Source organism: Emys orbicularis, chromosome 21 (genome assembly GCF_028017835.1).
Source record: "Emys orbicularis isolate rEmyOrb1 chromosome 21, rEmyOrb1.hap1, whole genome shotgun sequence".
NCBI classification, from domain to species: Eukaryota; Metazoa; Chordata; order Testudines; family Emydidae; genus Emys; species Emys orbicularis.
Genome location: NC_088703.1, coordinates 8372287 through 8386223, shown reverse-complemented (window position 1 = coordinate 8386223; position 13937 = coordinate 8372287). Strand labels below are relative to the sequence as shown.

General features: G+C 53.2%; 1 protein-coding gene across 1 annotated transcript in view; it reads right to left on the bottom strand.

The window, feature by feature from the left end:
* LOC135892880 (deleted in malignant brain tumors 1 protein-like) overlaps window positions 1-13937 on the bottom strand; it is a 145579-nt gene that overhangs the window by 37171 nt on the left and 94471 nt on the right. The window contains 3 exon segments of the mRNA XM_065420649.1: window positions 177-515; window positions 1676-2005; window positions 9990-10304. Coding sequence (XP_065276721.1) covers window positions 177-515; window positions 1676-2005; window positions 9990-10304 — 984 coding nt within the window.

Genomic DNA, 13937 nt, shown 5'->3' with positions numbered 1-13937 from the left:
GTGACCCCAAACCTGCTGCCTGCAGTACAGGCCCTTAGCACCATGCTGGGTCACTGGGGTCAGCACTGACTCAGACAGGAGAGCTGGGTCTGTGCTGAAAGATTCCCAGCCCGATCCCTGCACCACCCACAGTCATATGTTGCACTGAAACATGCATGGTGGTAGATGAAGGTTACCTGAGCACACAACACCGGCATCTTCTCCGTGGGTACAGTTATTGTCTCCCCAAGGCCAAGCCCTGCAATCAGAGAGGGCAGCTTCTGTCCCTGTGCAGTTGACGTAATCCAGCCATATAGGGTCTGACCCTCGCCCAAATCGAGCCCCCAGTGGGGCTGATAACGCCGTCCCACAGCCCAGCTGCCTGCATATGACTCCAGCATCCTGTAAGTCCCAGCCGTCATCACACACGGTTCCCCACTGCTGGTTGTGAAGCACCTCGACCCTCCCAGCGCAGTGACTCCTGCTGTTCACCAGTCGGATCTGAGCCACTTCTGAAATGCCAGCGTCTGCAAACACTGAAGGGAATAAACAATCAGGGAGGTTGCTGTGCAACTGATCTCTTGTGTCACTGGGGAACGTAGCGCCTCCCGCCGACGGATCTGACCAGTCTCTGCACACAGCCACTGCCTTTCAAAGGCTCCGTGCCACTGACTAGACTAATCAGGTGGTCAATGCTGAAGTTTGTCCACTCCCCTCGCAGCCAGCTGTCACCTAGTTAGGCTGTCACCTAATCAGGCAGACTGGACGGCAGTCTGTCCTACTGCTCCCCCTAGAGCACTTAAAAAGATCACCCCTGCACTGCTGGCAGGAACCTCCTGGGGAGCAGATTTACACCCTCACTCCTGGCGCTGGTATTCGCTCCAGTGCGATACTGTGCAGTGCTGTGGGGTAGACGCTGGCATAAGCATCTTGGTGACTGGGAGCTGAATACAGTCACCGGTGTCATTAGTGGTTGCCTTAGCCTGACACCAGCATCCAATTTACATGTGTTGGCTCCATAGCTCCCTGAAAACGTCACCCAGAGTCCATCCCCCTTAGAACTGCCTGGAGCGCAGGGACGCCTGGCAGGAACCTGCTGCGCACCAGGCTGACAATGGTTCCGACCAGGGCAGAGGCAATGCACACTCCCTACAAGCAGATCGGCCCCCTCCTGAAGCAAACACCTGCCCCTGCGGTTCCTCCTGACTTGCCACATATTACAGGTTCAGGGGTAATTAGCTGAGATGTAAATCACCTGGAGTGAAGGGGATAGGAACCCCACACTTCATAAACAGATCCTAGCCCTATTGTGCTGTAGTGGGGCAAGGGGACCAGAGCGATCAGCGATGAGAATGTCTCTCACAGAGGCACACGTACTGCTCCCTGCAGCGCAGGCCCTAAGTGCTGTGCTGGGGCACTGGGACCAGCGCTAACTTTGAGGGCAGAGCACCCCCTACTGAGCCCCCATCCTGCTCCCTGCAGCACAGGCATGTAGAACTATGTGGGGAAAATGGGGATACCATGGGAAGAGCGACAGTTACTGTGACCCTGAAACAGCTCCTTACAGTACAGGCCCTTAGCACCATTCTGGGGCACTGGGGTCAGCGCTGACTCAGACAGGAGAGCTGGGTCTCTGCCAAAAGGTTCGCAGCCTGATCCCTGCACAATACACAGTGACGTGATGGATGCAAGTTACCTGAGCACACAACACCGGCATCTTCTCCATGGGTACAGTTATTCTCTCCCCAAGGCCGAGCCCTGCAATCGGAGAGGGCAACTTCTGTCCCTGTGCAGTTGACGTTATCCAGCCAGATACGGTCCGACCCTCGCCCAAATCGAGCCCCTACTGGGGCTGATAACGCCGTCCCACAGCCCAGCTGCCTGCATACAACTCCGGCATCCTGTAAGTCCCAGCTGTCATCACACACGGTTCCCCACTGCTGGTTGTGAAGCACCTCGACTCTCCCAGAGCAGCGATTTGGGCCATTCACCAGTCGGAGCTGAGCCACTTCTGAGATGCCAGCATCTGCAAACACCCAAGGGATAAACACTCAGGGAGGTTCCTGTGCATCTGATCTCTTGTGTCGCTGAGGAACGTAGCGCCTCTGTCCAGTCTCTGCACACAGCAACTGCCTGTCAAGGGCTCCCCACGACTGACCAGGCTAATCACTTGGGCAATGTTGAAGTTTGTCCCCTCCCCTCCTAGCCAGCTGTCACCTAGCTAAGCTGTCACCTAGTTAGGCAGAGTGGACGGCAGTCTGTCCTACTGCTCCCACTAGAACACTTAAAAAGATCACCCCCTGCACTGCTGGCAGGAACCTCCTGGGGAGCAGATTTACACCCTCACTCCTGGCGCTGGTATTCGCTCCAGTGCGATACTGTGCAGTGCTGTGGGGCAGACGCTGGGATACGCATCTTGGTGATTGGAGGCTGAACACAGACACCCATGTCATTAGCGGTTGCCTTAGCCTGACATCAGCATCAAATTCCATTGCTCCCTAAAAACGTCACCCAGAGTCCATCCCCCCTAGAACTGCCTGTGCAGAGGCACTGCACACTTCCTACAAGCAGATCGACCCCCTCCTGATGCAAACACCTGCCCCTGCGGTTCCTCCTGACTTGCCACGACTGACTTAGTAACATGTTTTTGTGGCAGCCATTGCTGCACTCGTGTCTAGAGCTGCCAGCCCAGAACCAGTCTCAGATGAATGATGGCAGAGCTGGACTGACAGCTGTGTCCTCACAGAGGGGCAGCAACTCTGGGATAGAGACTGGTGTGCTGATGCATTTTCAGAAGCCCTAACTTGTATCTGCCCATTTTCAACCTGGGACGCAGATCCTGGGCTAGGCTTAATTGGCCCCTGACTGGACTGGCCAGAGGCACTGCTGCATTGCAGAAATGTGGCTTAGCCTGATCTTCTCAGTGTGCCTGTGGGACAGCAATACAGACAGTCACACGTGGTCGAGGAGAGCCCCATTAGAAGACTGGACCTTGAGGATGCACAGTCAGATGAACATATACACAGTCAGGTGGCTGAACAATCTAGAGCAGGGGTGGGCAAACTACGGCCCATGGGCCGGATCCGGCCTGTCAGGGCTTTGGATCCAGCCCATGGGATTGCCACCCACGTGGCGCCACTGGCTTCGCGCCACTCCCAGAAGTGGCCGGCATCACGTCCCTGTGACCCCTGAGGGTGAGGTGGGGGACAGAGGGCTCAAAGTGCTGCCCTTGCCTGTAGGCACTTCCCCCCACAGCTCCCATTGGCCAGGAACAGGGAATCGCGGCCAATTGGAGAGTCAGGGGAGGTACACACAGGCGAGGGCAGCGTTTGGAGCCCTCTGCCCTCCCCCAGGGGCCACAGGGACATAGTGCCATGCACTTCCAGGAGCAGTGCGACGCAGCGCAGAGCCAGGGCTAGCAGGCTCCCTGGCTCTGGTGCACGCCGCAGACACCCCGGAGCCACTCCAGGTAAGCATCCCCCAGCCGGAGCCCGCACCTTGAACCCCCACCTCACGCTGCCTGCACCCCAAACCCCTGCCACACCTCGCACCCATCCTGCACCCCAACCCACTGCCTGAGCACCCTGTAGCACCTCATGAATCATAGAATATCAGGGTTGGAAGGGACCTCAGGAGGTCATCTAGTCCAACCCCCTGCTCAAAGCAGGAGCAATTCCCAACTAAATAATTCCAGCCAGGGCTTTCTCGAGCCTGACCTTAAAAACTTCTAAGGAAGGAGATTCCACCACCTCCCTAGGTAACCCATCCCAGTTCTTCACCACCCTCCTAGTGAAAAAGATTTTCCTAATATCCAACCTAAACTTCCCCCACTGCAACTTGAGACCATTACTCCTTGTTCTGTCATCTGGTACCACTGAGAACAGTCAAGATCCATCCTCTTTGGAACCCCCTTTCAGGAAGTTGAAAGCAGCTATCAAATCCCCCCATATTCTTCTCTTCTTCAGACTAAACAATCCCAATTCCCTCAGCCTCTCCTCATAAGTCATGTGCTCCAGACCCCTAATCATTTTTGTTGCCCTCCGCTGGACTCTTTCCAATTTTTCCACATCCTTCTTGTAGTGTGGGGCCCAAAACTGGACACAGTACTCCAGATGAGGCCTCACCAATGTCGAATAGAGGGGAACAATCACGTCCCTCGATCTGCTGGCAATGTCCCTACTTATACAGCCCAAAATGCCGTTAGCCTTCTTGGCAACAAGGGCACACTGTTGACTCATATCCAGCTTCTCGTCCACTGTAATCCCTAGGTCCTTTTCTGCAGAACTGCTTCCTAGCCATTCGGTCCCTAGTCTGTAACAGTGTATGGGATTCTTCCGTCCTAAGTGCAGGACTCTGCACTTGTCCTTATTAAACCTCATCAGGTATCTTTTCGCGCAATCCTCTAATTTGTCTAGGTCCCTCTGTATCCTATCTCTACCCTCCAGCATATCTACCACTCCTCTCAGTTTAGTGTCATCTGCAAACTTGCTGAGAGTGCAGTCCACGCCATCCTCCAGATCATTAATGAAGATATTGAACAAAACCGGCCCCAGGACCGACCCTTGGGGCACTCCGCTTGACACGGAGCCATTGATCACTACCCGTTGAGCCCGACAATCTAGACAGCTTTCCATCCACTTTATAGTTCATTCATCCAGCCCATACTTCTTTAACTTGCCGGCAAGAATACTGTTGGAGACTGTATCAAAAGCTTTGCTAAAGTCAAGAAATAACACATCCACTGCTTTACCCTCATCCAGAGACCCAGTTATCTCCTCATAGAAGGCAATTCGGTTAGTCATGCATTACTTGCCCTTGGTGAATCCATGCTGACTGTTCCTGATCACTTTAATCCCCTCTAAGTGCTTCAGAATTGATTCCTTAAAGATCTGCTCCATGATTTTTCCAGGGACTGAGGTGAGGCTGACTGGCCTGTAATTCCCAGAATCCTCCTTCTTCCCTTTTTTAAAGATGGGCACTACATTAGCCTTTTTCCAGTCATCCGGGACCTCCCCCGATCACCATGAGTTTTCAAAGATAATGGCCAATGGCTCTCCAATCACATGCACCAACTCCTTTAGCACCTTTGGATGCCGCACATCCAGCCCCATGGACTTGTGCTCGTCCAGTTTTTCTAAATAGTCCCAAACCACTTCTTTCTCCACAGAGGGCTGATCACTGCCTCCCCATACTATGCTGCCCAGTGCAGCAGTCTGGGAGCTGACCTTGTTTGTGAAGAGAGAGGCAAAAAATGCATTGAGTACATTAGCTTTTTCCACATCCTCTGTCACTAAGTTGCCTCCCTCATTCAGTAAGGGGCCCACACTTTCCTTGACTTTTTTCTTGTTGCTAACATACCTGAAGAAACCCTTCTTGTTACTCTTAACATCTCTTGCTAGCTGCAACTCCAAGTGTGATTTGGCCTTCCTGATTTCACTCCTGGATGTGTGAGCAATATTTTTATACTCCTCCCTGGTCATTTGTTCAATCTTCCACTTCTTGTAAGCTTCTTTTTTGCATTTAAGATCAGCAAGGATTTCACTGTTAAGCCAAGCTGGTCGCCTGCCATATTTACTATTCTTTCTACAAATCAGGATGGTTTGTTCCTGCAACCTCAATAAGGATTCTTTAAAATACAGCCACCTCTCCTGGACTCCTTTGCTCCTCATGTTATTCTCCCAGGGGATCCTGCCCGTCAGTTCCCTGAGGGAGTCAAAGTCTGCTTTTCTGAAGTCCAGAGTCCGTATTCTGCTGCTCTCCTTTCTTCCTTGTGTCAGGATCTTGAACTCGACCATCTCATGGTCACTGCCTCCCAGGTTCCCATCCACTTTTGCTTCCCCTACTAATTCTTCCCGGTTTGTGAGCAGCAGGTCAAGAAGAGCTCTGCCCGTAGTTGGTTCCTCCAGCACTTCCACCAGGAAATTGCTCCCTACACTTTCCAAAAACTTCCTGGATTGTCTGTGCACCGCTGTATTGCTCTCTCAGCAGATATCAGGGTGATTAAAGTCTCCCATGAGAACCAGGGCCTGTGATCTAGTAACTACTGCTAATTGCCGGAAGAAAGCCTCGTCCACCTCATCCCCCTGGTCTGGTGGCCTATAGCAGACTCCCACCACAACATCACCCTTGTTGTTCACACTTCTAAACTTAATCTAGAGACTCTCAGGGTTTTCTGCAGTTTCATACCGTAGCTCTGAGCAGTCATACTTCCCTTTTACATACAATGCAACTCCCCCACCTTTTCTGCCCTGCCTGTCCTTCCTGAACAGTTTATATCCATCCATGACAGTACTCCAGTCATGTGAGTTATCCCACCAACTCTCTGTTATTCCAATCACATCATAGTTCCTTGACTGTGCCAGGACTTCCATTTCTCCCTGCTTGTTTCCCAGGCTTCTTGCATTTGTGTATAGGCACTTAAGATAACTCGCGGATTGTCCCGCTTTCTCAGAGACAGGAGTCCTCCCCTCTTACACTCTCCTGCTCGTGCTTCCTCCGGTAACCCATTTCCCCACTTACCTCAGGGCTTTGGTCTCCTTCCCCCGGTGAACCTAGTTTAAAGCCCTCCTCAGTAGGTCAGGCATCCTCCTGCACCCTCCTGCACCCCGCATCCCTCCTGCACCTAACCCCCTGCCCTCAGCCCCCTGCTGCACCCCACACCCTTCGTGCACCCCAACCCCCTGCTCTAAGCCCCCTCCCGCACTCTGCACTCCCTCCTACACCCCAACCCCCTTCCCTGAGCCACCCAGATGTGGCCCTCAGGCCAAAAAGTTTGCCCACGTCTGAGGTAGAAGTAAGCAAGTTTGGAATGAGTTCTCCCCTGACAGCTACTGATGAGCTGGGGAGGGGAAAAGGCTTTAGGACCAGACTGTATTTACAAGAATACACTCACTCTATCTAGGTATCCAGCAGACAGAGCTGTGTTGGCTCGTGCTGGGTTACAAATCAGTATAGTACTTGAATGCAGAGGTAGTGAAACGTTGTTGTCCTGATGGAGAAAAGGGAAGCAGAACTGTGCTTAGCCTGCCCTGACTGAGGGGATCACGCACAACTAAACTGAACTCACTAACCAGACACCAGACCCCTATCAAGAATTAGAGGGGGTCGAGATGGTGTTCCTCCTGAGGGGTGTGGACTCTGTGTAAGGGGTTTTGACATGGTTTAATCTGCCCCTCACTACTCTTCAAATATAGATTTAAATAAGGTTCCATTAGCTGGGATGATTTAGTTGGTGTTGGTCCTCCTGCTTTGAGCAGGGGATTGGACTAGATGACTTCCTGAGGTCCCTTCCAACCCTAATATTCTATGATTCTGTGAGTATAAGGCTCCATTAGGAGTCTTTTTGGTTTAAGTGATCACTAGAGCTGAAATCACCTGCTGCAAGACAGTGTTTCTGCCCAGCCTGCTTCAGCACTGAGGTTTCCCAACTAAGAGCTGGCAGTCACTGAGAGCTGGGTGGAGCTTCAAGAGAGCGACCTGCAGAGGTCACAGTAGAGAGGCTGGGGACAGCAGAAGGTGAGGGTGAGCAGAGTGGTGAGTGGCTGGCAGGGCAGCTGCTACCAGAGCAAGCACCCAGACAGCAGAGCGAGCCAGGCACTCTCCTCCCCACCCTCATGGTGGAAGCTGAACTCACAAAGGTGCACCTCTGAACTCTTGGTCTTCACTAACCAAGGACAACCACTGTGAGTGGGGTGCGGTGGAGGGAGAAGGGAGGGGCACATTAAAGGAACCTTTGGTTGCTGGACTCAAGTTCCTGAGGCAAAAGACATTGCCCAACATACTCTGGGGTAGGTGTTTTTCTCATGGTTTAATATTTATAAATCCTGTTTCTGGCCTTCCCTCCTTTTATTAAAAAGTTTCTTTTCTGCACTGAGATTCTGTGCTTCTAAGAGGGGAAACTTTGCCTCATAGAAGCACCCAGGGGATGGAGTGTAATTGTATCAGTTTACTGGGTGGGTGCCCAAGCCGAATCTGTATAATATTGCTGAAAAGGAACCTCTAGATATTGAAGCCGGCCCTGGTCGCTTCCGACGCCATTGGCAGAAGGGTTACATAGATATCGACTTGTGACATACAAAAAAGAAGAAGACTCCCCCCACTCATATGCAGCCACTTCTGGGGTAGGATAGGGCAGCTGAGAAACAGGACAGGGAAATATGTAAGCTGTGTAGGACAGGAAGTGAGGAAGAATTGCGTCTCCTGTGTCCAGCTCTTGGGGAAGTTACAATTTCAGGACTAATTCCCTGAAATGTAAATCCTCTGGAAGACAGTGATTAGGAACCAGACTCTTCAGAAATTGGCCCTGGATTTTTAGCTTGAGTGAGCAGCTGCAGGCTCCGTTGACACCAAATCCAGCCAGTGGAAGCTGCAGTTACCCAGGTCCCGATTGTGCCGCAGAGGAGTGTGGCCCAGAGATAAGTAGACGCCAACTGGCAGAGGACACAGGGATGCCTAGAGATATACGGGGATCCCCTGGGTGAGCTATATGCACAATAGCTCACCAAAGGTAGGTTGTGAGGTCTCTACCAAGAGCCAGCAGTCCACTGGTTGACCTAATGGGGGCAAGATGTTTGTATGGGACATAGTTGAAGAGAGATGTAAAATGTTGAATATGATGCTCCAGAAGTGTTGAAAAGAAGTGTGTCACCTGTGCCATGGCAATCCCTTCGGCTGAGCCAATCAGCACATAGAACAAAGCACAGCTGTGGAGACAGGCTATATTCCCTGTGTGGGCCCAATGGGAGCTTGAGAATGGGAGGTGGGATAGCTCAGTGGTTTGAGCATTGACCTGCTAAACCTAGGGTAGTGAGTTCAATTCTTCAGGGGGCCATTTAGGGATCTGGGGCAAAAAAATCTGTCAGGGACAGTACTTGGTCCTGCTGTGAAGGCTGGGGACTGGACTTAATGACCTTTCAAGGTCCCTTCCAGTTCTATGAGATAGGTATAGCTCCATTTAAAAAAAAATTTACAAAGACAAAGGACCCTCAACAAAAGTCTCTGAAGAGAGCTCTTCTCTGGGAAGAGACAATGGTCTGTACCTACAAAGAAAGAGGAGAGGGGAAAAGAGGTCCCTTTCACTGAGAAGGCAGCTGATAGCGTTTGTCTCAGGAACACGGGATCACAGCCAAACCTGGAGTAAAACCCTGGAAGGACTGTGGGGTGAGCATTGCTCTAACAGACAGAAAAGTATCTCGTTCAATGAGTCTAGGCTCTAGTCAGCACGGAATGATTTTACTGGCCATGGAAACATTTCTTTTCAACCCTTCTTCTTCCTAACCCTCGAATCTCTACACTCTGTGAAATCATTTGTACTTGGTGTGACTATGAAGGGACCTAGAGCTCTGTGTTGATTGGGGCAGAGATGAGAAGTAGAACTGGTCACCTTGGGACCCTGGTCCTTTGGGAGCAGCAGATCTGTGACTGTTGTGAATGCCCAGCATGACAGGGACTGGGTATTGCAGGGGGACGCTCGGAGGACTGAGGGGTGAAGTGTGCCTATTGCCAACCTGGAAAGAGGTCACCCCCCTCCCCAAGTCCTAGAGGGCATGTTTTGTGTGGCCTGTGGCCGAGGGAGTCGGGGAGCTGTCCCCCAGTGGGCACAGACAAGGCTTCCACATGCTAGGGGCCCATGGCACTGGATTGGGGCATTAGGGCCAGCAAATCTCCAAATTGAGAGAGCCCCCTTCCAACACCCCCCTACGTGCAGCAAAGGCCCCATAGCACCCCACTAGGGCTCTGGGGCCAGCACTGACTTCAAGGGGACAGCATAAGTGTCCCCTCCTGAGCCCCCACACTGCTCCCTGAAGCACAGGCCAATAGAACTGCACGGGGGAATTAGGGTCAGCACAGACTGAGAGGAGAGCGCTCCCTACTGGAACCGCCATATTGCTCCCTGAAGCACAGGCCCCAAGCACCATGCTGGGGTCAGCTCTGGCTGTGAGGGGACAAGGCCCCGTAATGAGCTTCCCACAGTGCTCCCTGTAACATGCATGGTGGTAGATGAAGATTACCTGAGCACACAACACCGGCATCTTCTCCGTGGGTACAGTTACTGTCTCCCCAAGGCTGAGCCCTGCAATCGGTGAGGGCAGCTTCTGTCCCTGTGCAGTGAACATTGTCCAGCCATATAGGGTCAGATCCTTGCCCAAATCGAGCTCTTCCTGGGGCTGATAATGCCGTCCCACAGCCCAGCTGCCTGCACACAACTCCGGCATCCTGTAAGTCCCAGCTGTCATCACACACGGTTCCCCAGAGCTTGCTGTAAAGCACCTCGACTCTCCCAGCGCAGCGACTCGGGCCGTTCAGCAGTCGGAGCTGAGCCATTTCTGAGATGCCAGAGTCTGCAAACACCCAAGGGAATAAACACTCAGTGAGTTTTCTGTACATCCGATCACTAGTGATACTGGTGAAAAAATGGTTACCTACCTCTCGGAACTGTTGTTCTTCGAGATGTGTTGCTCATGTCTATTCTGAAAGGTGTGCACACGCTGCGTGCATGATCGCTGGAAGATTTTTTCCCCTTGTGGTACCCATCAGGTGGGCTGTGGAGACCCCTGGAGTGGCATCTTCATGGCGGTGTATATAGGTCCCTGCCGACCCACTGCCTGCTCAGTTCCGTCTTGCCGGAATATGACAGAGGTGAGGCAGGTGGGATTTGGAATGGACATGAGCAACACATGTCAAAGAACAACAGTTACGAGAGATAGGTAACCGTTTTTCTTCTTCGAGTGATTGCTCATGTGCATTCCAATAGGTGACTCCCAAGCAGTTTCCCTGGGGGAGGGGTTGGAGTTCACCTGGTTAAGGAATGCAGGACTGCTCTGCCAAAGGCTGCATCATCCCTTGCCTGTTGGGTAATGGCGTAGTGTGATGTGAAGGTGTGGACAGAGGACAATGTTGCTGCCTTGCATATTTCCTGGATAGGGACCTGTGCCAGGAATGCTGCGGATGATGCCTGTGCTCTCGTAGAGTGCACCGTAAGCGACCTACCCGCTGCGTCTGGGTGGAAGGCCGAAATGGCAGCCAGATGTACCCTGAGAGATGATATTGCCAAGCCCTGCTGCTTGAGGTATAACAGGTAGTCCAAAACAAGAGGAATTGGCGCTACCCGCTTGGAGGCGTCGGCCGACAAAATGTCCACCACAGGGTCCTCAACTTCCGTCACCTCCTCCACCTGCAGGTTCATGTTCTGTGCCACCCTATGAAGCAGGTCCTGGTGAGCACAAAGATCTATAGGTGGAGGGCCAGAAGAGGACGTGCCTGCCACGGCTTCGTCAGGCGAGGATGAGGAGGACAATCCCTGGACTAGTGGGTCCTGGGGAAGGTCAGGTTGAGGAGGGTCCGGTTGCCCTAGGTCCACGTCCGTAGGGACATCAGCCTGTTCAGGCGGTAGGGTGGTCGCCTCCGAAGTTATAGGGGGAGGACGGCTAACAGTTGCTTCAGGTACCCTAGGCTCCGAATGAGCCAAGCGGGAAGCGCCTGAGGGGCCACCTTGGGCTTGGTGGTATGCCCAAGGGGTCCAGAAGGACCATTGTGGGGGACCCTGGTCGGGATCGTGCCCTCCATCTGGCCCCTGGCTAGCATCATCCGCATCCTGACCATGGACATTATAGCCACTTGCCGCTTGGGACGCCGCCGAATTCAGACGAGAAGGCCAAGGTGGTGCCGAACACACTTGGTGTGTTGAACTGTCGCGGTCTACCGATCCGCGTCTGGGCGCTGGGGACCGGTGCCACTGTCCCGAGCGGTACCATGATCGGGAGCGGGACCGACGGTCATAACGGTGCTGGAGGTCGATCTAGATCTGGACAAAGACAGACAGTGCGGGCAGTGCCGCGACCGGCTGCGCGATGAACGGTGCCAGGATCAGTGCCGGGAGCTGGATCGGTACCGATCGTACCGGGAGGGAGACCTTCGAGAGGTGGAGTGGTGCCACGAGTACGACCGGCGCCGAGATGGAGATCGGTGCTGGGAATGCGAGCGACGCAGAGACCGGGACCATCTACGGGACCGGAACCGCGACCGGGATCATGATCGAGAGCAGTGCCGAGCTGTTTCACCCTGCGATGGAGGTCGCATGAAGGTGGGCTTCCCTATGGATGGGACAGTCCGCACCGGCGGTGCCGGAGGGTGAGACGGTCCAGGCTCAGGCAGCGCGATCAGGTCACGAGCAATGGAGAAGGTCTCTGGAGTGGACGGCAGGCCCAGCTCAACCACGGTGTGCACCGGGGAGCTTATATGCACCGGACTCAATGGCGCTTGAGGCGCCGGAATCGATGGTGCTGGAGTTGGCGCCTTCGCGGTGTGGTCCGGTAAGGCGCGCTGCTCCACTGAGGCCACAGGCCGTGCTTGCAACTCTGGAGGAGCAGCAGCAGGTGGTTTGTGCTGCTTCTTGGGCTGCGGAGACAGCGAGTGGTGCCGCGTCTGTACCGGTGCCGGAGACGTCCAGTGCCGAGGGACCTTGCTGGTGCTGGGTTGCTCTGGTGCTGGAGGCACGCTGCAGACTGACGGTGCCTCTTCTGCGCGCGGTGCGAGGGGCACTGGGCTAAGTGCCTTTTCCATCAGGAGCTGTTTTAGATGGAAGTCCCACTCCTTTTTTGTCCGAGGCTTGAAAGGGATATCCCTCCCTGAGAGGGGAGGGATAGCTCAGTGGTTTGAGCATTGGCCTGCTAACCCCAGGGTTGTAATCCTTGAGAGGGGCATTTGGGGATTATTATTTTTTAGGTTGGATATTAGGAAAAACTTTTTCACTAGGAGGGTGGTGAAGCACTGGAATGCGTTACCTAGGGAGGTGGTGGAATCTCCTTCCTTAGAAGTTTTTAAGGTCAGGCTTGACAAAGTCCTGGCTGGGATGATTTAGTTGGGATTAGGTTCTGCTTTGAGCAGGGGGTCGGACTAGATGACCTCCTGAGGTCCCTTCCAACCCTGATATTCTATGATTCTATGAAATGCAGCACTTATCAGGTTGATGAGCTTTCCCCAGGCACTTCAAATGGGAGTCGTGGGGGTCTCCAATGGGCATCGGCTTGAGACAGGCCGAGCACAGCTTGAAGCCCGGAGACTTGGGCATAAACCCTGGTACCGGGGCGGAGGAATGGGGATAAACCCCGTTTCCTCAACTAATATACACTATATACACTATATATACAAAACTTACTAAGAACTACTCTAAAACTGCTAAAAACTGGTAAACTACACTAAAGAACTAACTATAATACAACGAGTAAGCTAGGGATGTGGAGGTCAGGTATGCCGCTCTCCACAGTTCCAACGGCCATCAAGGACGGTAAGAAGGAAGTGAGGGAGCGCTGGGTCGGCAGGGGCATATATCCGCCACCACTCCAAGGGGCACCTCAGCCAACCCACCGAGAGTTGCTAGGGTAAAAATCTTCCGACGATCATGCACGCGGCGCGCACACACTTATTGGAATCGATATGAGCAAGCACTCAAAGAAGAACTTCACTTTCCTCATGGTATGTGTTGTGGTCTCACAGATCCAGGATAGGCCAGAGCCCACCCTTAGCCTTTGGGGGGAAATAGCGGGAGTAGAACCCCTTGCCCCTGAACTCCTGAGGAACCTCCTCTATTGCCCCTAGAGCAAGGAGTGATTGCACTTCCTGCAAGAGGAGTTGTTTGTGAGAAGGGTCCCTGAAGAGGAAAGTGGAAAGGGGGTGGGAGAACAGGAGGGAACAGAATTGGATAGAATATCCCACCCATACCGTGCTCAGGACCCAGTGATCGGAAGTGATCTGGGACCAAGCACGGTAGAAGCGGGAGAATTGATTCACAAAGGGAGGGTAAGGATCCAAATTCAATACTGATGCTCCGTCCTCGGGCGCATTTTCAAAAGTTTGGCTTCGGGCCTAGGGGCTCTTTGGCCAAACCCTGGCCTTAGGCTGAGGAGGACTGTGGCGGGCGCCTCCTATTATTCCTGCCCCGTCTCCTGGATGAGTCTCGC